Here is a 25,563-nt window from a genome sequence, read left to right as displayed (position 1 = left end):
TCTGTACAGGAACATATGCCAGGAACTGTCATGTCCCCCATTACTGGCCTAGAACACAAACTGATCCTCTAATCTGTGAGGCCTCTGAATGCCCTCAGGCAGAGTGTCCCACGCCCTTCTCTATCCCCACTTACTACCCAACATTGGACCGAACCAGGTGCTGTAAAGCGGCTGGGGACTCAGAAGCGTGAACATGCCCAAAGAAGGCTGCATCCCTTTTGAGTCCAGCGGGCAGTACATGAAAGTGGCTGTTTCTTTACAATATTGTTTCTTAATGCTCAAGAGACTGGGAGTGAAATATGGTTCAATACTCTAATTTTCATTTAAATTGAATTTCTTTGTTTAATAAACAAGTTGGCCACTTTTTTATATCAAATAGCTATCTGAGTTATATGCATACTTCTTGCTAGTATTCATAATGTAAACTTTTTACATATAAAGATACTAACCCACTTTTCATCCTATGTATTGCAAATACAGGGCACTTTGGAACTTCCTAAGGCTTCAGTTCCCATCCACTGCTCACTGGTGTTACACTTTCTGTGTGCGCTCTCCTCCTTGGGATGTCCTTGTCTTACCTCCTAATCAGGTACACGGGCACTGGCTTGCATTACTGCAGTTTGCAATGATTTTTTTCAACACTCCAAGTTGGTATGTAACTTTATTATTTTCTAAAACACTTAACCTAATAACTAAAATTTAGAAATGGAAATGAACACCAAACACATAGTTTCTGCTAAAAAAGGTCTAAGACTTCCTGGATCTAAGCAAGTGATTTAACCTTTGTTACCCCAACAAAAGGTGGGGGAGTGGGGGAGGGTCGAGGAGGCAACAATACATGTGTGATTTTACATGACTCTTTTCAGGATGACAGAACAATAAAAAACTAGACACAAGTTTTTGTTATAAACTTGTAGTTTGAATTAAGAGTTACAACTTCTATCTTGTCTCCCAAACCAACCAAAATACAATGTTTTGCAGTATTAAGTGGAATGTATGCCCCCAACCCCTAAAAGGTACACACAGATTATGTAGCAACTTAAATGAGAGAATACACTATATATTAATATATATGAGAGCCCTTTGGAAGCAGAAATATATTATAAAGCATTAAAATACTTAAGCATTTGTTAAATGTTTTGCTCAGCATAAAAAATAAATAAGCTTTAGAATGAGTTTCTTCAGTTTGTCTACAATATAATATCACTAATGCTGCATTATTTAGTTTTACTAGCCATTACACAAAACATTCAAGACCCTCACTGTTGAAAAGCCAATTCTACCTTTGTTATTCTAAATGATTTTCTTGAGTTATCAGTTTCATGAAAGCTTTATAAGAGATTTATTGTGAAAAATGCTAAGATCCTAATGATACGCCAATGAACATCATAATTCACGTAAAAGTCCCTAAATTAGGGAACACAAAGAACACCTGAAGCGAGAGGGAAGTACTTATGTGAGCACATCCTTCTCCTCTAGCTCAGCAAATCTTCGTGTTCACTTACAGAAGCAGCCGCGTCGTGGTTGGCAAATAAAACAGGCTATTCAGACTTAAGAGCGCGTGAGTCACTGTAACAGTCAAAGCAAGATGTGCTCGACAGAAATCGGTCTGAAAACATTAACTAGGCATATGCAGATTGATACCTCTGACCTCACTCCATATTCCTAATCCCCATCCCCCCAATGCGAAATGTTTAACTTTAACTAGCAAACAGAATTTACACCTTAAAAGTCAGTAGATCTTGCTTCTTAAAACCAGGCAAACGTTTCTGTTTAAAACTTGCAGGCTGAATTAGACTTCAGATTTCTTGCTTGTTTCTCAGCTCAACAAAAATAAAATGTTTTGCATTATTGAATGTCATCTCACTGAAAACAAGAATTTAATATTTAACCCTTAAAAGATATATGTGCAAAGTTAATCTGAGCTACTAAATTTAGTCAAAGTATTTATAAAAGCCCTACTCTACTGATTATAGACATCACAAAAGACAGACCAATAGGCCTCACTTGATTGTACCTAGTCACACCGAAATCCACTTTCAAGTGGAAAACAGACACTCACCTGGGTTTGTTTGGGACCAGCTGTCGACTGGGCCGCCTGACAGACTGGTTCTGCGGGATCTTCATGGAAGCTCTGGGGGATGACCGGGCGAAGGGGTCTGGGGCGGGAGGCTTTTTAGGTATCTTTTTCACCAACCGACTCACCCACTTCTGCTGTTCTTCTGTGGAATTTGCTAATAACAACAGATTCTTCGCCGTTGAAATATCATAATATACTGTCAAGATATAGTTTAGGGAAAAAATTAGTGTGTTACATGACACAAATGAACATACATCATGCTGCTGGGGAGTGTGACGGGCTCTTGCCTTTGCAGGGTGCGATCATCTCCTCTTTCTTGTCCATGTGATCTTTATGGCACTTAATGTGACAGCGCCGGCACTCCAACGCAGGCGGCGGCTTAAACATGTGCCACAGAGGCTTCATACAAGCCTCACAGTTGGTGGGGAAATGATAGAGAGTAGGGATAAACTCATGTCCCTTGTGGCAAATATAATTGGACTTTTCTCCCACTGGTTCCACTGGAAACTCCGGTTCCTTCTTACTTTCGCCTTCGTTGGCATACAAAATCTGTAAAAGGAACAATGAACTTTCTGAACATCAGTGTGCATCTCAATGCAGTAACCACTTTGACCTGGTAAATGCACTGGAACGACTTAAATTATTCTGTGAAAATTCAAACCTAAGAAGACTCGGACTAATGGAGAGAGCATGTGAGAAAAGTCACGGCGATCACTGTGGGTCACATTTCAAAGACTCAAGTCTCTTCAAACTGGGCTCCTTCTTGTACCTTACTGTGGTTTAGCACAGTTATCAGAAAAGGTCAGCCAGGGTAAATTTGTACTTGATGACTATTACAAAAAATGTGAGGTGGGGGTGTAGTTCAACACAATCTCCTGAGGAGATGTGGTGATTGCTTGAGTTGGTGCTCCTAAGGTTACAACTGGGTGGTAACTGTCCACACAGCTCCCACGAAAAGATGCGCACCTGGTGGGTTCTGGGGGAAGGAAAGAGGGAAGGGATAAGCACATGCGTCACGTCAACACGATGGACATTCACAAGAGCACAAGTGTCCATTCTGCACCGGCACGCCAAGCACGAGGGCTTTTTACACAGCAGGAACACAGGATGTAATGGATGGACTCATCAATCTGAAATCCAGAAGCAGTCAAGGGAAGGATTTGACTTCACTACAAATTGGAAGTCCAAGGCCAATGAGGTGCATTCCACTCTCTCTCGCTGCCATGCAGTCGATGCTGACCCACAGGGACCCTCTGTGGCTTTGCAAGGCTGTAACTGGGGTAGAAAGTCCAGTCTGTCTCCCAAGAACTGCTAGTGGCTTTGACCTGCCAGCCACGCGGACTGCAGCCGAACACGTAACCTCTACACTACCAGGGCTCCCTAAATTTAACTTTTAAAGTGACTTACAATTTTTCCCCCTAACTTTCCAGAGAGTTGGGCATAAAACCAAAACCAGGGGAAAAGCTCTTCGTTTAAGTGACATGAAAAAGACAGCAAAGACAACAAAGGTGATATGAGCAAACTACGCGTCATCTTAGCACGTAGACCGAGGAGAGCAGTGCGCGCACAGAGAGCATGCTGGGAACAGGCGACTGACAGCGCAGCGGGAGGAAGGCCCTCAGACACAGACATTCGGTCTCTGTTCCACGAGGACCTCGGACGACCAAGAGAGAAAAATAAACAACAGAACCTCTATGTTTACCTGGAATATCCTGGGTATTTCTTTAGCATCGGCTCGGTATACATCTGTCTGTGTAACTGGTCGGACATGAAATAACTTGCTGTAAGAGATTTTTAAGGCGTAAAGGATTAGCAGAGGATTAAATTACATTAGCCGTCCGACGCTTACTTCAGAGTCTACTCTGACCCACTTCACAATTGCACAGAATCTCAGTATTTAATCATTCCTTGAGATTCTGAACAATTCTCATTAAGAAATTTTTCATTCGTTTCAAAAGACAATAAAGACCCATGGAGTAATGTTTTAGCTACCCCTATGTCCCAGACGCCCCTCTGAATGAAGCCAAGGATCAGGAACTGTCAAGCGTGCACAGACGCTATGCCATGAGTGCTCGCGAGGGAGTCTCACTGCACTTAGCAATGTCAAGTTCTTCTCTGGCCACACTTTACAGACAAGAAAGAGAGCATTTTGCAAATATTCTCGTAAAAATACTTACTCTATATCTAAGACCATGTACGGATTAGACTGCTCTTTATCCTGTTCACTGTCATAAAAAAGGATCTTCTTACTGCTTACAATCACATACTGTTAAAAAGAGGGAGGGCAGAAGTCAAGTAATGAATAAAGTGATTATATACCATCTATTTTCTTTGAAAATAAATGATATGCTAACAATGAAAAACATTTTAAATGCCTAACTAATAAGCACCCTAAGAAAAATCATCTTTGAAATAACACATTGAAGTTACAGTTACTTTAAGTCTACCTACACTGGGTAGATACTATCTAAAGAATGGTAGGTGAAGTCTGGCATTTTACGGAATGAGTTAGCTTTGAAATCCTGTAACATTAGCAGCCTTGTCAAAATTGAACATCACAGAATCAATCATCGTCGTTAAAGGGAAGAAGGATAGAGAAAGGAGCGGGTCGTTGTATAATCTAAGCCATCTTAAAGAAGGGGTGATTCACACAGGGTGCAGTATAGCACCGACAAATGACACATCATTCCTCTAGCTCTTGAATGCTTCCCCCACCCACCCACTACCATGACCCAATTCTACCTTACAAATCAGGTTAGACCAGAGCACACATTGGTAAAGATGAGAGCTCTCAACACATGGAATTCAGGAATAGTAGTGGGAGTAACGATTCCAGGAGGGGGAAGGGGGAATCCATCACGAGGTTGGATATATAGGGCTCCCACCGCCCCCCCCCGAAGGGGATGAATAACAGAAACGTGGGTGAAGGGAGACAACCGACAGTGTAAGATATGAAATAATAATAGCAAAATATAATTGATCAAGGATTCACAAGGGTAGGGGAGGAGCGGGACAAAGAGGATCTCATACCAAGGGCTCAGGTAGAAAATGTTTTTGAAGTTATGATGGCAACGTATGTACAAATATGCTTGACACAATTGATGTATGGAATGCTGTAAGAGCTGTTAGAGCCTCCAATAAAAATTTTTTTTAAATCCGAACCATCTTTCTTACTGAAACAGCTCATGGTAGTTACAAAGGCAGAGAAAGCCATTCCCAATCAGGCAGTGCAGACAGGTTTGTAAGTGTCAAGTTCTCGTAATCCAAACGCTGGTTCTGCACAAGTGAAGCACTGCAGTTAAATCACGAGAGGAGAAAGTCAGGCTTAAAAGTAATACCTTTCTAACCCATCCAAATTTCTTAGTGTTGTTTCGCACGGGCAAGGACAGCCATCCTTCTAACCTTGATTCTGTAAGCAAGCACAAGAAATGAAAATAAATATAACAGTTCTCCTTAGAGAAGAGGAATTTTAGTAAAATTAATATAAAAGTCACAAAACAAGTATGTCCTCCAGTATCACTGCACATCACCTGCACTACAAGAACGATGCAGAATCAGCATCGAGTAGTTATGAGACGCAAAAGTAACATTCGGGTCACGTTACGCGGGAAACAGATTCTCTACAGTTTCATGAAGTCAAACGTGCTATTGATGAAGAAACCCATGCACTTGCAAAGTTCAGCAGACCAAACACTGCCCCCCAAAGCAGCAACCAGCTCACTGTGTTCATTGCTACATCTACATTGAATGATCAATTCTTTCCTTTGGAAGAAGGAAAACTATAGATATAGTGTATATCTTCTCAGAAAAGTAAACATTCAAATTAAATATGCAGGGAAAAATCAAACTTTTATAATGAAATATATTTTTAAAGATCAAAGTGATGCATGAGTAGGAATAACAAAGACTTTTTAACTCCAAAATATGTACATCATTAAATTATGGTTCAATGGCAGAAATAGACTGAAGTCTTACTGACACTGACCAGTTAGTTATCTTTTAATGAAGTGCACACAATGAACATTTTGGGAAATTATTCAAAATCTACTTATGTACTATCCAACTGTGCATCTGAAGAGGCGGACAGGTAAGCGCTGGGCTGCTGGCTGGAAGGTCAGTGGCGTGAGCCCAGCAGCCACTCCGTGTGAGAAGAACGGGAGAGTCTGCTCTCTGGAAACCCTACGAGCAATTCCAGTCCACCCGGTAACAGGTCACAGTGAGACAGGCTGGGTTTACTTGATGGGAGTGGGTTTAGTTTTATGTGTTTGAACTATGCTAGATGCTTTGCATAAATTCTTCACAACAACCCTAAAAATAGGAATTATAACTCTAGTTTGGTTTAGGAAACATGATTTAAAGATTGCACAATCATCCTCTCTGACTTCAGAGCACACCCCCTCCCTCTCACATCAACATAGCAAACTCTAGGGCAAGTGATGGGCTGCCTTTGGCTATTGACAAAAAAGACCACCATCAAAACTGTCTGTGTGCTCAATTGTCAGTCACTGATAATATATATTCCTACACCAATTCAAAGGACTAGACCAGACGACCTCTAATGATCTAAGATTGAACAATTCTATTGTGAAAATCTAAAACAACTCCCCTTCCCTTTAACCAATTACCTACTTATGTTCAATCTTGATTATTTTGAAATGCAAGTAATATATAGAATAGGTTCCTGAAAGTGACAACAAAGGCAAGTTTAACCAGGAGACTGAACCGGACCTTGTACTCGACTGCCGAGACACTGACTTCCTGTGAAGTTTACTTTCAACTTGTTCACTTATTCTCACACTACGTTAGTGGCAAACATAACCACCTCACGGTTTTTAATTGCTTTCTTCATTTAAACGTAGTCATTGTCCTTTCGGGGGAATTGGTCAAGGGTGCTGGCCCGATGTGGACGGCTCCAGAGCTCCCTGGGCACAGCCGCACCAACAGCCCCAGCAGCAGACAAGGCGCAGCGCAACCAGCTCTCGAGCTCAACATTCCGAGAAGCTTCTTTCTGTGCGTTTCTAAAATAAGCTACCTGACGATGACGACAGCGAGGCCGCGAAAGAACATTAAGGACAAACTGCTTGTTCGTGCAACAATTAATTTTCCCTTGAGCATCAAGCAACATGAATTAGTGAATATTAGTTAGTGTTACAGAGATGTGTCAAAGCAATTTGAAATTAGGGGGAATGGGGAAAAACCCAAAGCTGAGAAGATTTTCTGGGTATCACCTGTACCATTAGGCTCCGATGACACGGGTAAGGCGGGCAAGGAGTCTTCTTCTGAGTCAGACTCCGAGTCAACAAGCGCGGCAGGCTTAGAGGCCACATTGAGGGAAGTGGAGGAGCGCTGGTAGGTGAAGGACAGGGACTCCAGAGTGTGTGACTGAGTGACACGAACTACACACCCAGCATGAAGGGACGTGAGAACACAGAAAGAGCGATGAAAAGAATAAAGTGAAGGCGTCAGAAGAGAGCTACCGTAAGATGTCATAAGCTAACTTCAGAAGCCAAAGAGTTTCCCTCCGATGTTTTACTATATGAGATTTTTTTGTTGAAAACAATAAATAAGTTTAAGTTGTTAATCTGAATACTCACTCTAAGGAATAGGTTTCCCCTTAAAGAAATGAAGGACAAATATTTATCTTCAAGAGCCGTCGGCACAGGAATTAAAATAATCAACAGATTTATGTCTAAGACAGAGACGTTTTACAACAACAAACAAGTCAGTACCTGGAACTCCATCATCTGCCTCGGCATCCCCCGGTCCGCTGCCTATGCTGGAACTATCGAGTCCAATGTGCAGGGCCTGAAGCTGTGACCGCAGCTGCTCAATGTCACTGTCTTTACTGTCCAGGGTCATCTGCAGTTCTATACGAATCTGGCTCTCTTCGGCTATTTGCTACAAGAAATTACATTGAATTAACTACACACGCTAGATTTCACAACATTTTCCCCTTAGTGCAGTAAGAGTAGCTACTGAGTATTTCTGTGTAATGTTCTACAAACCAGTGAAGCACACACAGACTTGGAAACAGTTCTACTTCTTAGAGGTCACAGAGTGTCCTTACGGCCTGCATTTCATTCAGCTCCTTCTGGTACTTGATCATCTGGTGGGTCAGCTTCTCGCGCTCAGACTTCAGCTCCATGTGCAGCTTCCGGTTCTCCTTCTCCTTCCTGCGCACGTCGGTGTCACTGCCACGCTTGACAGGCTCTTTGCGATTCATGATCTCAGCCAACTTATTCACAGCCTTCAAAACATACATTTCAAAACAGTGTTGCTTAACAGGTACTGACTGTTTTTAAAGGATGATAAAAGACATTGTGATAAAAGACCGTGCTCATGGTTGTACATCACAGTGAGCAAGGTCACAAAACTGTATCTAAAAATGGGTGAAATGCACATGCTTTGTTATATCTATTCAACCACTACAAAATAATTAACAAAATGTGAATGTTTTTTCAAAAGTGCACCAATACCAAGTTACACGACTACCAATAATTGCCTCTATACATAGAACCCAAACTAAAAAGAAACAAAACCTCCAACTTATTTCTAATAATGCACCTCCTTTACGCCTCATCAACCTTCTTCAAACCACCTTGCTTTTTTCTTTTCTAAGACCGATCATTTAAAATGTTTATAAGTTTGATGTGAGGTCACATCTTATCATTTGAACTTTTCCATTCCCAAAAAGACTTACTGGGTATCCTTTTATCCTTGAAGAAAGGCATTCAGTACTGGCTCCGGACAAGGGAGAAGACTAGCTGGGAGCCAAAGTATTCGGGCACACAGCCATCGTAGCTGCTGGAGGGGCGGCCAAAACCCTTTTGAAACTGACCCTTTTTCAGGCTGTTAAGTCAACGGCCACTAGCTAGTTTCTTTTTGTTTGTCTGTTTGCTAGTTCCTTAAGAGCAGGGAAAACATCATCAGCTTGTAAGTGAAAAATAAAGCGGGACTATGAGTCCATGTTTAAGAAATTAAGAAAATGTTAATAAACACTGAATGAGCATGATTTAATCAAATCTAGGTTTTTCCCAATATGGCAAAAATCAGTATTGCTATGCTTGGGATATTTGCAAATGTCTAAACTTATTCAATGACTACGGCTTGCAAATTGTAATGCTAGAAATAAAACGGCAGAGAAAGAAATCAGCAACCATTCAGAACCATATTTAAAGCAGAGTTGTACATACTTGAGTTTTGAGTGTTCTCTCATTTAACAGCTGTTTTTCAAATTGTGCCTTAATAGCTGCTGCACTTATTTCTTCATCTTTCAACCTGGATAGCTCTGAAACACAGGAAAGCATAAAAATATACTGAACTCTAGCAACGGAGAAAATGTTAAGAATATTAAAAATAAATGGTACTCTTTATGAATACATACGCTCTTGAGCATCTTTCAATTTGTTGTTCAATTCTTCTTTCTCATTTGCAAGATTGCCAACATCACTAGTTAGCGTCCTATTAGTTTCTTCAAGCTAAAGAAATTAAGGAAGAAAAATAATCACATCTTAGTTTATAAAGTTTAAGCTATGATTTAAAGCAATAACTGAAAATGAAAACACTCAACAATGTTAAAATTGTTTCTCTGCGTATCCAGCTCTATATACGCATTTCTCACTTACTGCCATGTTAGGTTCCACAGACCAGATAACTGAGTAAAAGCAGGCGCACTACATGAAAACGGAGGATAAAGACATCAGATCACGAAGCTGAAGATGCTCTGCTGCTGGCCAGCCAGTACACAACCGTATGCAACACACCAGCGGCACTCAGTGTCCATAACAGGCACTCACGCATAAACTAGCGCGACAGATTTGCTTTCACTACTGTAAATGTAATTGCTTCAAAAGTCTCATTCAAATACGGCACCGAGAAGTAGTGGTCTTATTCTACAAACGTTTGAATCCCCTCATATTTATAGAAGGATATAGTCAATTCGTCTGAACTGACCGATCAGTTTCATCTTCAGCGTCAGAAGCACTGAAGCTCCTAGGAGCACCATGCCTTAGTCTCTAGCACAGGGCTCTCAGCCTCCCTCATGCCGCCGCCCGCCCTAGCATACAGTGCCTCAGGTGGTGGGAACCCCTAGGGACCCGCCTGGAGACTGGTAGAGGAGCGGTGCCTGGGTTCCTAGGACCATCAGAAATAAGGTCTTAGGCAACCCCTGTGAAAGGGTCGTTTGACCCCCAAAGGCGTCACAACCCCCAGGTTGAGAGCCACTGCTCTAGAAGATTTCACTTCGAGTGAAATCCCTTAGGACTGCAGTACTTAAGTTTACTGGAAGGCTACACTATGTAGTAGTTGTGGTCACAGACTACAATGCCTTTCTTCTGGACATTCTTCAAACTCCTGAGAGTGTCTCCTTTATTTTGGGTATAAAATGGGTTTTCACAGTTATTTTATCTAGTCTTTTTCCTGCAGATGGTGAAGTTAAGCATTAACTTCCTAAATTTTTGGGTTTCTATTACAAGTTACTTTTCTTAGGGCCAAGTTTTGTTTTGGATGAACTTTGCTTTTATCGAGTTATAAGCTATTTTTATTTCAGATACCAATCTCTTGCCTAACAAATATATTACACATATCTTCTGTCATTTAGTTATGTTGTCTTTTATCAAACGTAATTTCGATCCTTTTTTAAAAGTGATTTTTAGGGTATTTAGGTCCTTAAGATAGGAAGACTACTTTAGCGCACGAGATGAAATAATCTAATTTTATTTCCTTCGACCCCAAAATCCAAGCATGTGGCTCCTCAAAAAAATAAGCTTAGAACTAGAATATGCAGCCACCCAAGACCCAGGTATGTATACCCTGCAAAGGACTGAGAGCAGGCAGAGACAGAACCCCACAGCAGTGCATCTCTCCACCCTCTGCACAGGTTCAAAGGCCAGATCGCCGAACATATACCCCACAGTTACTCAGCCATAAAGGGAAATGAAGCCTTAATTAATGCATGGGTGAATCACGACAATTCCCGATTGCTACTGTGACACCAGTTTACTTGTGGCTCCCTACGGTGGGAGACGGGGCAAGTAGGAGTCTGCATAGGGGGCAACTGGTTTCTATAAACACAATGACTTGGAAACAGGATTGCATAATATAAGATCATTGAACTATACATGTAAAAAATACTGAATAGTCCAATGTTTTCTTTTTCTTTTAAAAAAATTTTTTCCCAATGTTTTATTTTTCATATAGCTATCTTTTTAATTGCAATTAGAATATCTCATCATTTCAAAACCATTTATTAAATGTATGTCCTTCCCTAGGGGATTTGTATATTATCATTTCTAATGCAGGTATCTATCAAATCAGTGTATGTACAAGAATTAATTTTTGGTTTCCCTATTCATTTCCAATGAACAGAACTGAGTTACTATTACTCCGGTACATGCTAATTTAGTTTTATGATATATGTATATATATATGTGCTACTTTTCCGTGTGGGGGCTTTACACTGAGCAGCTGACCACAGGCCACTGGTTCACTCCACTAGCTCTCGGACACAAGAGGACAATGAGGCTGTCTGTCCCTAACTCTAGCTATCTAAACAGCCTCATGTCTTTTTCAGTAAGACATGGCTTAATGGCTTTGTCTGTTTTATAAGTAGTTCTTTTGGGAGCCATGCAGTCAATGGTTAGCTAGATTAGAAATCCCGTAGCCAGCAACTGCAATTTTTCATTTAGATCATTAATATTCCCCTAATGTTTCTAAAACACATTTAGGACCCATAGGAAAACACCTGAAAAAGGCAGAACCAGTACAAGTGGAAACATCAGAGGAAAACAGCAAAACTAAATGAGGGAGGGTCCTTAATGGAGAGGGCAGGAGAGTGTGAAACGGACCTGGTCACAAGGACACAGCATGGGAGAGCCAGGAAACTACCAGAGTCCCTCCACGTGCCAAGCTCGCTCACCACATCCCTCTAGTCCTGTCACGGGACTCAAGTGAGCGCAAAGACTGACTTACCGACGCAATGGTAGCATCCTTCTCTGTGAGTTCCTGTTTGTGTCGGGCCATCATCTCCTTGATCTCCAGCTCTTTCATGATCTTCTCCTTTTCCAAATCAGAATACTGCTCCTCAGCAATCGAACGAGCCAGCTGTTCAGAATCTGCTTTGGTCAAGGTGATCTCCAGCTGGGCAGCCAAAGAGTCCCTACATTGCAGAGAGATTCATACTTTTGTTTTCCACTTTCATGATGAAGGCAAAGTAACTTTGTAGGCGCTTCATCAGTAACATTGTATGTGATGTGCACCAGGCGCTGTTCAAGGAGCAAATAGGACTTACATAGGACAGTACAGGTCCATGAACAAAAGAAACAAGACAGTCGCCCTTACCGCTCATCCTGTAACTCTTGTTTCTTCTGCTGCAATTCTTTACAAAGTTTGGTCTTCTCTTCACATTCCTCTTTAAGTTCCCTAACCTGTGTTTTGTAGAGTGTCTAAGTGGTAACACAGAACAGAAACGTACAGTAGTAATTATAATCATGAGAAATGCTACTTATACATTCAAAACCAATCCAGTTTACATTACACTTGGAAACGCATGCAAATTTTTCCTTAATGTTGAGCTCCTCAGCGAATTATTTGTTTTTAGTGAGTTCTTTTTTCACACTAACCAAATGAATAATAAAAGATTACATAACTTAAAACAGGGATTTTCAATCAAAGGTCATAAAGAGGTTACTGATTAAAACAAAGTGGTAGTGTTTATTTCATATTTTAAAACCAGTTTCAAGTAAAAATGTTAAAATAATTTTAGAACAATTTTATTTATTTGTGAACACATATTCTTTAATAAGAGTTTCCCTTCATTGGCTTCATCAGGCCTGGTTATGTACTTCAAATTCTCTTTCAAGCAATGCTTAATAGATGTCTGTTAAGCTAACACCATGCTTTTGTCCGGGGGCATTTTTGAGTTTTGTGGTAAAAACCATGTCGTCCCAAACTCTGGTGTTGCCTCTAATAATCTACCTAAGGCTGTATACCAACCAAACCAAACCCACAGCCTCAGAGATAATCTACCTAAGGCTGTATACCAACCAAACCAAACCCACAGCCTCAGAGATAATCTACCTAAGGCTGTATACCAACCAAACCCACAGCCACAGAGATAATCTACCTAAGGCTGTATACCAACCAAACCAAACCCACAGCCACAGAGATAATCTACCTAAGGCTGTATACCAACCAAACCAAACCAAACCAAACCCACAGAGATAATCTACCTAAGGCTGTATACCAACCAAACCAAACCCACAGAGATAATCTACCTAAGGCTGTATACCAACCAAACCAAACCAAACCCACAGTCTCAGAGATAATCTACCTAAGGCTGTACACCAACCAAACCAAACCCACAGCCTCAGAGATAATCTACCTAAGGCTGTATAACAACCAAACCAAACCCACAGCCTCAGAGATAATCTACCTAAGGCTGTATAACAACCAAACCAAACCCACAGCCTCAGAGATAATCTACCTAAGGCTGTATACCAACCAAACCAAACCCACAGCCACAGAGATAATCTACCTAAGGCTGTATACCAACCAAACCAAACCAAACCCACAGCCTCAGAGATAATCTACCTAAGGCTGTATACCAACCAAACCAAACCCACAGCCTCAAATATAATCTACCTAAGGCTGTATACCAACCAAACCAAACCCACAGCCTCAGAGATTCAGAGCAACCCTGGAGAGTAGCGGTTCTCAACCTTCCTAAGGCCGCGACCCTGTCATACAGTTCCTCATGCTGTGGTGACCCCTCCCCCCACCCCAACCATAGCATTATTTTCGCTGCTACTGCATCACTGGAATTTTGCTACTGTTATGAATCAGGTGACCCCTGTGAAAGAGTTGCCCAACCCCCCCAAAGGGGTCGCCACCCACAGGTTGAGAACCGCTGCTCTCCAGGATCTGATGCTGGAAGTCTTCATGGGAGCAGACAGCCGTGTCTTCCTCCTGAGGAGCAGCAGGAGGGGTTGAACCACTGACGTTGCAGTGAGCAGTCCAATGCTTACCCAACTGTGCTACCAGTGTACGCGTAAGTCAGTATGGCTCAACACTCCTTCCCTCTCCCAATTCGTTTGTAATTAAGTAACAAGGAATTGAGGGGAAGGGGTGCGATTTACCTGGGGTTTCTGATATGGAAAAACGAAAGGTTTGAAAATAGTTTTTTTGTGAGTTTAGATAGTCATTTGCATCAAGGGTGCTTGGAAAGCACTTTAGAAAGCATCCAGAAAAGTGGGTGAAGGGAGATGTCGGACAGTGTAAGACATGACAAAATAATAATAATTTATAAATTATCAAGGGTTCATGAGGGAGGGGGCAGTGGGGAAAGGGGGGAAAATGAGCTGATACCAAGGGCTCAAGTAGAAAGAAAATGTTTTGAGAATGATGATGGCAACAAATGTACAAATGTGCTGGACACGATGGATGGATGGTGATAAGAGCTGAACAAGCCCCCAATAAAATGATTAAAAAATAAAAAAGACAGCATCCGTATTCATGTGAGTCATCTGTGAACCAGTTCCACACAACACGGCAGTGTAGGGGTTTGTTTTTTTTTTAAGAGCAAATAAGTTCTCTGGTTCTGGTCTTAAGATCCATCCCATTTGCTAATGCTGATTATAGGCCTAGAAATATGGTTTTTCTTTAATGCACCCTCACCCCAACCTTTACTTAACTCTGATACACGAGACTAAGTACGAATAATTCACCTGGTTATGTAGCAAGAATAAAACCTAATTAGACAAAGACAACAAGTTTCAAGTTAATGTATCCAGAACTTACTGAGAAATACTGCTCAGCTTCAAGCTGATCTTGGAGTTCCTTCATCTGCCCATCTGCATCCTGACGTTCTCTGTGGGGAAGGTGAATAAAAAGGTTTCAGTAAGTTATGTGCACAACAAAGCCAGCAACTCTCAGAGGGTGGCCTAAGGAGGCCCTGAGGCTCTCTCAGAGAATTCATGGGATGAAAGGATTTTTATAGCAATACCAATGAAAGGATTTTTATAGCAATACCAAATTACATTTTGAGCTTTCCCCTCTCTTCTCTGACTGGTGTATGTGTGCTCTTTGGAGGTGACAAGCCAAGTAGTGATTGTCATCAACAGTTAATGAATGTTTGCGCATATGTTGTTTGTTTGCTTCCTGTTTGTGTTTTGTACAATTTTCTGCATATGAAATTCAGGATAGGTCTAGAGAGACAGTAGCTGGATTGATAATTAGTTGGAAGTCTGGCAGGGGTGATGGGGGAAATGGGGATCAAACAATGAGCACAAGAAAATGTTATGAAATTGAGTGTGGTCACAGCTCCACAAACACTAATATAATTGAATGAGTAAAATGTATGAAACATGAAGTACATGACATAAAACCCTTTTTTTACTTGTCAGTTTTAATTTTTAACACAAATACCAACAGATACAATGAAATTTCAAAAAATTCATGGGAGAATTGGAATTAATTTTTTTTTAACTTTATTTCTCAACTTACAGCTGTGAAGGTGATGATACTAGTCTAATTGCCATCTCCCTAAGAACTAAGACAACTGGGAATTTAACGTCTCAGTGCAATCACTTTTACAGTATTTATTAAATTATTAGAGGGTTTTTGTTTTTGTGTGTGTGTTTTCAGAAAACTAAAAAAAGCCAGAAGCCAAATCTGGGTTTTAAGGTTGATGCCTAATAATTTCACAGTTAAGTCTTGCAAAACTGCCCTTGTTTGAGAGAAATGCACAAGGGGAGAAAGGCTCTCTTGTGAAATTCCAGGTATTTTGCTGCGAAAGCTTTGGCTAACACTCTCCTAATAAGCAGATGTTACTGATTTATTCCTGCCACCAGGAAGTCAACAAGCAAAATGTCTAAAGCATCCAATTCTACTGCTGCAATGCCCTATGGTTCTTGACCACTTTGCTTTTTCAAGCTTTTTATTGTGAATTGGGTGAAGGTTTACAGAGACCAGTTTCCACTCAGCAGTCCAAACACAGTTGAGTTCATGCTACTGATTGCATGCCTACAATGTAGTATCACTTATCCCAGCATCCCGCCTTCTGTCCTAACCCTCTGAGCTGTGTTCTTGGTAAAACACTGCCCTTTTCATCTCAAATGGTTGATGGTGTTAAGGTATGTATTCCTCCCTGGTGTGACTGCTCCCCTTAGAGACTTGTCTATTGTCTGGCTGAAGTTGAGCCACGGGTGGTAGTTCCATTCCGTCCTGAAGGATGACGAAGGGCCATAATCCTATGGTTTTCACTGGTCTCCAGCCTACCGTAAGTTTGGCTTTTTTTTCTTGTATTAAGTTCATCGCTGGTGAGATAGTTTATTGTGCCAGCCTGGCCAATAAACACAAGTGGGATTAATAGAAGGACGGAGAGATAAATGGCTCGGTGACCTCGCCTTTCTTGTCTCTTGCTCTTTAATCATCAGACCAGTGTACAGCTGCCTTGCTTGTTCTGTACCTCAATTTACAGGGGACACTACCTGTGGGACGCCTAGCCTGTGGACTGTGTCGCTGCAAGTTGAGGTCCCTTTACGACCACACGATTGGAATTTACATCTCTGGAGCTGGGGACTGACAGTTGGTGACCTGCCTTGCTGTTTGGTGTCTGTGCTGGGATAATCTAGCTCTCTCTACAGAGGACTACCTGGCGGCTCTCAAGACTTGAAGGACAGCCAGTGTCTCACAACTCTCTCACGGGAGTGAGTTGCACTGAGCCATTTGTACTGCTTTATAATTTAATAGTTCATTTCTTGTATTATCTATCTATCTGTATATAATTTAACAGTTCCCTTCTGTGTCATATATCTATCTTTATAAATACATAAATAAACATATATATATATAAATAAAATTATCAGCAGTCCGGTTTTCTCTCTTTAGAGAACTATGTCGAACCCATTTTGGTACCGGAGAGTCCAGGAGAGTGGTGTGCATGTGGTCCATTAGTCCCAGTGTTGACCAGTCTGTTTCTGCTTTGGCTGAACCTCTTGCACCTTTTGGCAGCTATTTCTTTACTTGTGCTCTGTCTTCCGAGTGATACTAGTAACGTCAGGTTTCATCTTCTGTTATAATTCTTCTAGAAAATGCTCCAGTATCTTTATCCTATTTGTTTAAATTTTCTATTGACAGCAGATCTAGGTGAAATCGCTTTGGCACTCATCAATCACGTTAATTTACTCAGTTATATGAACTGAACCAACTGAAATGTCTATGGAACTGACCAAAGTTTCTACTGTCAAAAACTCCCTCCCATCAAGTTGATTCTGACTCTCACAGGCCGGAATAGAACTGTCCTTGTGGGTCTGAGGCTACCAGCCTTCATGAGAGCAGAAAGTCTCCTCTTTCTCCCAAGGAACAGCTGGCAGGTTTAAACTGCTGGCCTCCGCAGTCCAACCACATCACCAGAGTTCCTTCTGCTGTTGTCAGTCTTCTTATTTAGAGAACAAATAAGATACACTGTCTCCTAGCAAAATAATGTGGTTGGTCTGCCACTGTGGGCTTCATCTGACCCTTCTTAAAATGAGCTAGCTTTGGGTAAACTGGTGTTATCTTTGGGCACTGTTCCCCAAAGCTTCTGTAAGGCATCAGTCATCTCACCGCAACTCTGATGCTGGTTTTTACTTGTTAGCAGAGATCACGCTGCTTTGACAGGGGCAATTTTCAAAAGGACATCTTCCCCTTCCTTCTTGGTGCCTCAAACTAAATCCTGTTCAGATAGGCTATCATAAATTAGTACAAGTTCATTTTGGTGTAAAATAATTTACAAAGACATGCATAGGATTTCCACAGTACACGTTTTCCATCAGTTTTTTTAAATACGCCTTGCATGACATATGGTTAAAAGCTGCGTGGAGTCCTTGAACGTTCTTAAGAGTGTAAAGGGGTCCTGAGCCCCAAAAGTGTTACATTAAACCCACAAGCAGCAAACTCTTAAAAACTGTTACCTCCAAAGTGAAGAAATAGGTTTGAAGAGAGGAAAAGGAAAACTTGAAAAGTTGATTCTTTTCCCAAATAGTTAAGTAGCGCATATTCCATAAAATGATTAGCAATGTACATGATGCTTGCTTTATAGTCAAACATTTCCAAGTTTCGGAAACTAAAGCCACAAACAGCCACAGGCAATCATTCTGTGGGCAGTTCTGGGGAGCAGGTTGTGAAAACCACACACATTCTCTTCTTATCCACAGCTACTATTTTATGATCATGTCATCATAGCGTGGCCGCATTCAGAACTAGGTGGAGAAGCAAATGTAATTTTCTTGAAGGATAACAGTGGGACTCAACAATTTATTCAAAAAGAAAAGTGATCAAGAAAGTAAAATGGTCCATGAAAAACTTCATACCAACCAAAATTAAGACCCTTGAAGACCCTTATCCGTTATGTGGATAAATGTGCATATTAATAAGGTTTTGTGTCAACAAATTAACTTACTTCCGAAGTTCACCATTTTGTTTTTCCAAGCTCGTTTTCATTTCCAGAAGATGATTATTCTCTTGTTTTAACTGCTTCTCAGACATTTTCAGTGTGTTAACTTGCTGGGTTTGCATCTTCAAATCATTTTGTGTAAGGCAGCGCTTCTGCGTTTCCTGTTCTATTTTCAATGTCAAGTTTCTAACCTGAAAAGTAGAACTGTGGGGTTAGCAAACACACACACAGTTTTTTTTTTTCCCCTTACCAGTAGAGCTGGCTGAAGCACGCTGAAGTAAAAGGGGATTTTCCCCTAATGCAGTCTCAGTGTTGCTTTGCTTTCTCCTAAGAATATCATGGGTATATCTTTAAAATATGGTCCTTAATGTAAAAATAACATTACAACTAAGACTGGTTCAGTAAGTGTATCAATCAAATTTTGTAAAACTAATAGATTATGAAATACTATAAGAAAAAATATATAAACGTATGAAACTATCATCACTAGACCTAGACAATACACCTGGTTCTTAATTCCTTAAACACTTTACGACCGTTTGAGAGTAGATGTTGTACTTACATCTTCATTTAGCACATCTCTCTGTTTCAGGAGCTCGTTTACTCTCTGCTGTGACTGTTTGAGGTCACAATCGAACAGAGAACACCTTTTCTCAGCCTCCAGCAGCAGGTTCTCCACTCTCTGCTTTAACATCCTTTCCTCTAGGAGTTTCTTCTCCATTTCTGGTGCCAACAAAAATGAATATGACCATCAACTGACACACTAAAATAGCACAGCAAACACTAGTGCTATCAAAGATTAAGATTAAAGTTGACCATATAGGATATTAGCATGGTGTTAGTAAAAATTATAGTAACGGCTACTGTCTTTAAATGGATGCATCTGAAATATCAAGAACTTCATATTTGCAAATTAGGAGTTTCATTTGCAAGGTATGAAAAATCTATCACTGTAATATTAGATCCACTGTAACAGAGGCAAGATAGTTCTGCCCCTTTTAATGTTTGTATCTTAGAAGACTTATTTTCCTGCTATTCTGTGCTGCTCTCAATGTTGTTATTATTTCTTAAGACATTCCAGTTAGATCTTATGCCATTCTTTTGTATGAAAGGACTACCATGCAAGTGCTGGAGATCATGAAGGATAAAATCAAACTGCCTCTGCTTCGATTCCAACCCTGACCTACCTGACCTTGAGAAACGTGACTACTCGCTCCGGGTCTCCTGCTCTATCATAAGTAAGAAGGTTAGGAAGATTTTGAGTCAATATGCATACAGCACTTACACGTTGCCTGAAATAGGGCGAGCTCCTGATAAGTGCTCGAGATTTTAGAAAGTTTAATGATTTAAAAAACAGAAGGAGGAAATTTTTACAGGCGATTTTAAAAGAGGGTGGGTGGAAGCAAAGCAGTATAAAAAAATTCATGTAGTTCATCAAGTATTGCCCTGACTGGTGGGGTTACAGGCAATGTTAACTTCCTTCTATTGCCCTAAGTGGTTTGCAATACATTTTTAATTTGTCTTAATCAGAAAGGCTTTCATAAACTTTTCCGAAGCAAAAATGAAGAGCAGAAAAGGTATATTCTTAATCAAGGAATTCTATTATTAAATGGAACTTATTAGAGGAATTTTTAAAATCTCTAATAATTCTATTCAAACACAATTAGAGTTCCTCTGTTCCTTCATAACTTATACTCAACATCTTATAGTCATTTATTATTAAATTTATATTAAGTAAACATTATAAAGTTACATTAAGTAAAAATTGTATTACATTTTTTCATATTTTTTATGCCTGGTCTTCACAGTATCATTTCAAATAATTTAAGTTCTGGCTAGCATTTGTAAATACTTTACATATACAATTCACTTAGTTTTCACTACACCCTCGTAAATCTCCCTATAAATGTGCAATACGACTATTCCCCCTTTATAGGAAATAGGGCACAGAAAGATTGTGGAGCCAGACAAGGTCACGTGTGTAGCTAAAAAACCACAGTCTGAATCTGAGACAGCAATGATACATACAAGGCTTTACAGCTGAATTTTAATACCATCTATCATACTTGTTTTTATACACTTTTATAGAAACTACATTACTGCTCTAAGAAATAGTTTTTAAAATGGCAATTGTCAGCTACATAGGTTATTCCCTGAAATCATGAAAATAAGTCAAGAATAAAAAGAGGCACAAGGGAAATTCCTGGGGTGTTGAAAATGTTCTATACTATAAATATTGAAAACCTTTTCATTTTCTTACTCATAAATTATGCCTCAGCAAGAGTCAAACCTAGCTCTGTCTTCCAGTGGAACACAAGGAAACGTGGCCACCACCTTCCTCTCTTCCAACGAGACTGTGGTAAACACAGCATTCCTGTGATAGTTGATCATCTTCAATCAGAACTTTACAGGCTAAACCGAGTTTAGCAAGAAAACTCCCAGCTTAATTACATGCAGTCGTTAAAAGACGCTTTTTACTGTTATTCAATAAACGTTATGTTTTAATATGTAATATAAATTCTCTTTTAAAACTTTATGAATCTTTCACAACTATAAAGCCTTGATTTCCTTTAACATGTCAAAATCCCTCATAATTATAAGAGTCTGGCACAAAAGAAATGATCCTAAGACATTTTCCAGAGAAAGGTTGGGTCATGCACAACTTTAACCAAGTTCTCTTAACCCACACACATTAGTAATGTATGGCTTTGACTAAATCTGTATCAAGCCAGCACTGAAAATATTCAGTGACTTGATAGTAGTTAGGTCAGCTCTTATTTTAAAATCTTCGTATGTAATGTGCAGGGCCCAAGAAGTCTGTATTATAAGTTGACAAATAATATTATTATAAAGAGAGATCTCCAAGATAGGAGTAGATGACATCAAGAAGAGCAGTCTGTATGACTGTCCCTAAGGCTGGCACGGAATTCATTTTTCCGATTTGGTCAAATTTGTAAAGATATAATTGTGTGGAGCTTAGAAATAACTGCTGCTATAAAGAAAAAATATGCATCTGTATGTATGCGCATGCAAACACACACGGAAAGCTTCCCTAGTTTTTGTGGTTGTTGAAAACAACCAGAGTTGAACAACTACAGGCTCAATGATCAGTGAAATGGCTCTGGCATATCTCACTCAGAAAACATACCTTTCATGGCTTCTGACTTAGCTTCTTCAATGGATTCGTAGATCTCATTTTTATCTGCTAGCCGGGCTTTTGTAGTCTTGTGCTCCGCTTCTTCTTGTTCTAAGGTCTGCTGCATGACTTTCAGTTGGTATGTCATGTCTATTTCCATGTTGCTTTTTTCCTGTTAAAGAATTATCATGGCAGCTATCAACAAAGAGTGTCTCATAATTTCAAAAACATTTCAGAAGAGCCTTTAAAAGGAGATTAATAAGATTGTGCAATACTTCTTTCCTGATCCAAACATGTTGTCAACTACAGGGTCTCTGCTTCCGCTTCTCATTTGTCACGACACGACGCGACACCCGCTCCCCACATCCACCCAGCTGTCGGGATTTGTAATGAGATCTGACTCTTCTTACCATGACCGATAACATTCCCAATATCAAACTCAGCACATGTTTTTCAGTCTGTATCTTATTTGAGCTCAGCGCCCTTGAAATTATTCCCTTGGCCTATGCACTGCTCTTGTCGTTTCTGACCCTTGTGGAGTTTCCCTCACTCACCCACCTTAAATGGAGGTGTGCTTCAGGTATACTGTTTGCCTTCATCCTGTATCGTTATCCCTTACACTGTGAAGGTACTCTGAATGTACCCTGAGTTAGAGATATCCAGCTCCCTAGGATACCCTACTATCACTCTGCGTATAGGGAAATTTGTTTTAAATTGAAAATCTTTGATACATATAAGTCAGTGTATTTTCTGTAGGAGAGGGACTCAGGAAGCTCATGAAACAAGGGAATTAAAGGACAATGAATTTTTTCCATGAGTTTTGCAAAGCCGCCTAGTACATCCACAAACGAGTTCCCTGGTGTTTGCTTCTTGTTGTTTGTATCACAGATAAGCTAAGGTTGTTAGATGCTGTCAAGTCAATTCCAACTCATGGCAGCATCTCTCTTGTGCAGAGGAGAATTGCTCCATAGGGTTTGAGAACCTCTGGAAGGAAATCTCCTACTACCAAGGCACCTTTGGGCAGTTTAGAGTTTTTGATTAATAATCCAGCACTTAACCATTTGTACCACCCAGCTGCCAATTATAATACAGGCACAGCATTTTTTTTCTAAATAAAATCTCAGATTTAAAAACTTAAAATATTCTTTCAAATTATATGATCTGCCAACAAAGTCTAAACTCTGCTCTCCCCCTAAAAGACCACAGCTCTGCACAACATCTTCCTAGGTGGGTCCCTCTGTTCGCATGGTCTCAGTCTCTCGGGCACCAAAACCAAACACCAACCTCACTGCCATTGAGTCCACACTTGGAGTGACCCTGTAGGACAGGACAGAGCTGCCCTGTGGGTTTCCAAGACTGTAACTCTTTACAGGTGTAGAAAGCCCGATCTTTCTCCCACAGAGGGGCTGGAAGTTTCGAACTGATAACCTTCTGATTAGCAGCCACCAGACTGTTTACTCTCAAATTATTTCTTCCATTATGCTACTTGTTTAAAATCTTGCATGCATCTGACTTTGGCTGTTTGATAAGTACATCATACTTATGAGGTCTAAAATGGATTCATCATTGTCCTTCCCAATTAAGCTATGCTTGATAACACTACGTACCTCCTCACAATCTAGGACTTATTCCCGAGTACTCCTCACATGCTGGATCCATGAATCACTAGGAGCTACAGAACATTCCTCTCCAATACTCTTCACAGTCATCCCTATTTTAGTCACTGTCTGGATTACTGCATAACCTGACCCGACTCATCTATTCTCTACACAGCACTAGTTGTTTATTGTAAACGTACCACCATTAAGAACATCGGTGACAAAAAACATCAGTGACCACGTCAATACTTAAGAGAATCTACTCTAAGTTTCTTAACAGAGTAGTCACAAGCCAGTATGACCTAACCTCTCCCTGGCTCTATAGTCTCATGGCGGCTCTGTCATTTACTCCTACATGCGGACCACAATGAGGTCCTGGAGCCAGATGCAGCTTGAACTTTTTTATAACTAAAGTTTTATTGAAACCTAGTCATGCCATCCCTTTATGTATCGAACAGTTGCAAATAAGACCATATGACCTACAGTCTAAAATGCACACTCCCTTGCCCTTAAAGAGCCTGAAATTTGCTGAGCCCTGTGTACCAGAAATAGTGAAGAGTTTGTACTTCAACAGATTGTCTTTTAAAAATATTTTCCATCTTCTGCCCTTTGCTCGTGTGGCCTGCGCCGTGCAGAATATATCTCTAGTCTTGCTAGCTGGCAGATCAGCAGTGTATCTCACACACCAGACACACGTTTGTCCATACCTTTATCATTCTGTTCACCACACTGCATTAGAAATACCTGTGATGTGTTTTTTACTTTAAAAATTACCCATTACATCCCAATAACATGATTAATAAAAAAATTTCCCCATTACACAGCAAGACTGCCACATCACAACATCTCTAGGGCAGATTGTTCACTAAATATTTAAATCAGTGAATGGAAATGACTATTAAATGCACAAACCCAGGGACTTATTCTTCGTTTATAGTATTTTTAAAGGGAAAATACTAAGTGCTCGCAAATGCTGAAAGTCTTCATAACTTCATGTGATGCCACTTTTCAGACGTAAGTCAAAATGCGAGGTGCCGTGGAGCTGTGGGGGAGGGGGGCGCACCCTCAGCACACTGTGAGAGCCCCTTACACACGAGCATCTAAGAACAGGAAGCCTGCAGCCCTCATCGACACAACCAGCTAACAGTCATGAGTTGTGTGGAAATCACAACTTTCCCTGTCATAGGAGCATTTTCTGACACAGAATACAAGGTTTGATGTGGCTTGCCTTCTCCAAGCGTGTGAGCCTCTCCTGTAGCTGCCTCTTCTCCGCCTCGGCTTTCGCTGATACAATCCTGCCATTCTTTAAGTCCTCCTCCAGGCCGGCTATCCGACCTAACAACCACATCAAGAAACAATGATTAAACAACGCCTAAAGGCATCGCCATTTGACTAGGAACAGAAAATCTGCAAAGTCACCTCAGCCCTCCTGCTTGTCTAACTTGTGAGTGTGGCAGAGTGTGAGGCCAACAGCCTTGTCTCTGGAGCGGACTCCCCGTGATTCCTGGTCCCACTCAGCCCTTTCCTCCGTCTGGACAAAGGCCGCCCCTTTCATCTCAAGTGGCTGATCGTTCTAAATGCGCCTGTCTCCTGCTATTACTGTTAACTTTATAAATTTATCAACAATTGGACCACGCTGGGGAGTCCAGTTTCAGGTTGGAAGGGTGTCTAATGGCCATAGTCTTGGGGGTTCCACCAGACTATCAGATTAGTAAACACAGTCTTTTTCAGGATTTTGAGCTTTGTTCCACATTTCTCTCTTATTCTGTCCATGACCCCTTATTGTGATCCCTTTCAGAGCAGTGGTACCCAGGCACCACTTCTGGTCTTAGGTGGTGCACAGTGAGGCTCATGGGGGCCATTTATCCTTTGGACTAACAGTTTCCTTGTCATTGCTCCAGACCAGGAGAGGCCAACAGCCGCACCTTAGATTGCCGCCCAGAAGCTTTTCAGACCCCATCACTACTCTCAGTAAAACAGGACAGAACATTACCTCTATGACCTATGTTACGACCTATTGTCCTTGGCGTCCTAAGCTCCCCAGAGGCAGCACTTCCTTCCTTTCTTTGGAGCTATTAAATATGAGGCGGAGTTTGAGGGCTGTTGGGACCGTGCTTTTCCGTCCTTTCAACGAAGACCCACAATGCGCCACAGAGGTGTCTGATGGTTCAAGTACTTCAAACGCTATTTCAAAGTAGTTCACCCATTACATTCTGTTAGTATTAAACCGAGCTGATTCCAGGAACCCAAGTGGAAGGTGAATTATGAGAGTGACGAGTGCAACGAATGTATAAGGGTGCTTTGCTCATTTGATGTA

At 40.8% G+C, this 25,563-nt stretch overlaps 1 protein-coding gene across 1 annotated transcript in view; it reads right to left on the bottom strand.

Moving 5' to 3' along the window:
• ROCK2 (Rho associated coiled-coil containing protein kinase 2) overlaps nt 1–25,563 on the bottom strand; it is a 127,334-nt gene that overhangs the window by 7,113 nt on the left and 94,658 nt on the right. The window contains exons 17-32 of the mRNA XM_075557098.1: nt 24,475–24,581; nt 21,661–21,820; nt 19,075–19,235; nt 18,519–18,703; nt 14,876–14,945; nt 12,419–12,522; nt 12,050–12,236; nt 9,465–9,558; nt 9,274–9,368; nt 8,148–8,327; nt 7,810–7,978; nt 5,419–5,489; nt 4,258–4,346; nt 3,783–3,861; nt 2,368–2,629; nt 2,063–2,276 (exon numbers count right to left, since the gene is read on the bottom strand). Coding sequence (XP_075413213.1) covers nt 2,063–2,276; nt 2,368–2,629; nt 3,783–3,861; nt 4,258–4,346; nt 5,419–5,489; nt 7,810–7,978; nt 8,148–8,327; nt 9,274–9,368; nt 9,465–9,558; nt 12,050–12,236; nt 12,419–12,522; nt 14,876–14,945; nt 18,519–18,703; nt 19,075–19,235; nt 21,661–21,820; nt 24,475–24,581 — 2,227 coding nt within the window. The remainder of the gene's footprint in view (nt 1–2,062; nt 2,277–2,367; nt 2,630–3,782; nt 3,862–4,257; nt 4,347–5,418; nt 5,490–7,809; nt 7,979–8,147; nt 8,328–9,273; nt 9,369–9,464; nt 9,559–12,049; nt 12,237–12,418; nt 12,523–14,875; nt 14,946–18,518; nt 18,704–19,074; nt 19,236–21,660; nt 21,821–24,474; nt 24,582–25,563) is intronic.

This window comes from Tenrec ecaudatus, chromosome 8 (assembly GCF_050624435.1).
Source record: "Tenrec ecaudatus isolate mTenEca1 chromosome 8, mTenEca1.hap1, whole genome shotgun sequence".
In the NCBI taxonomy this organism is placed as follows: Eukaryota; Metazoa; Chordata; class Mammalia; order Afrosoricida; family Tenrecidae; genus Tenrec; species Tenrec ecaudatus.
Note: the sequence above shows the minus strand (reverse complement) of the source record. Positions and strands in the feature narration are given on the sequence as shown.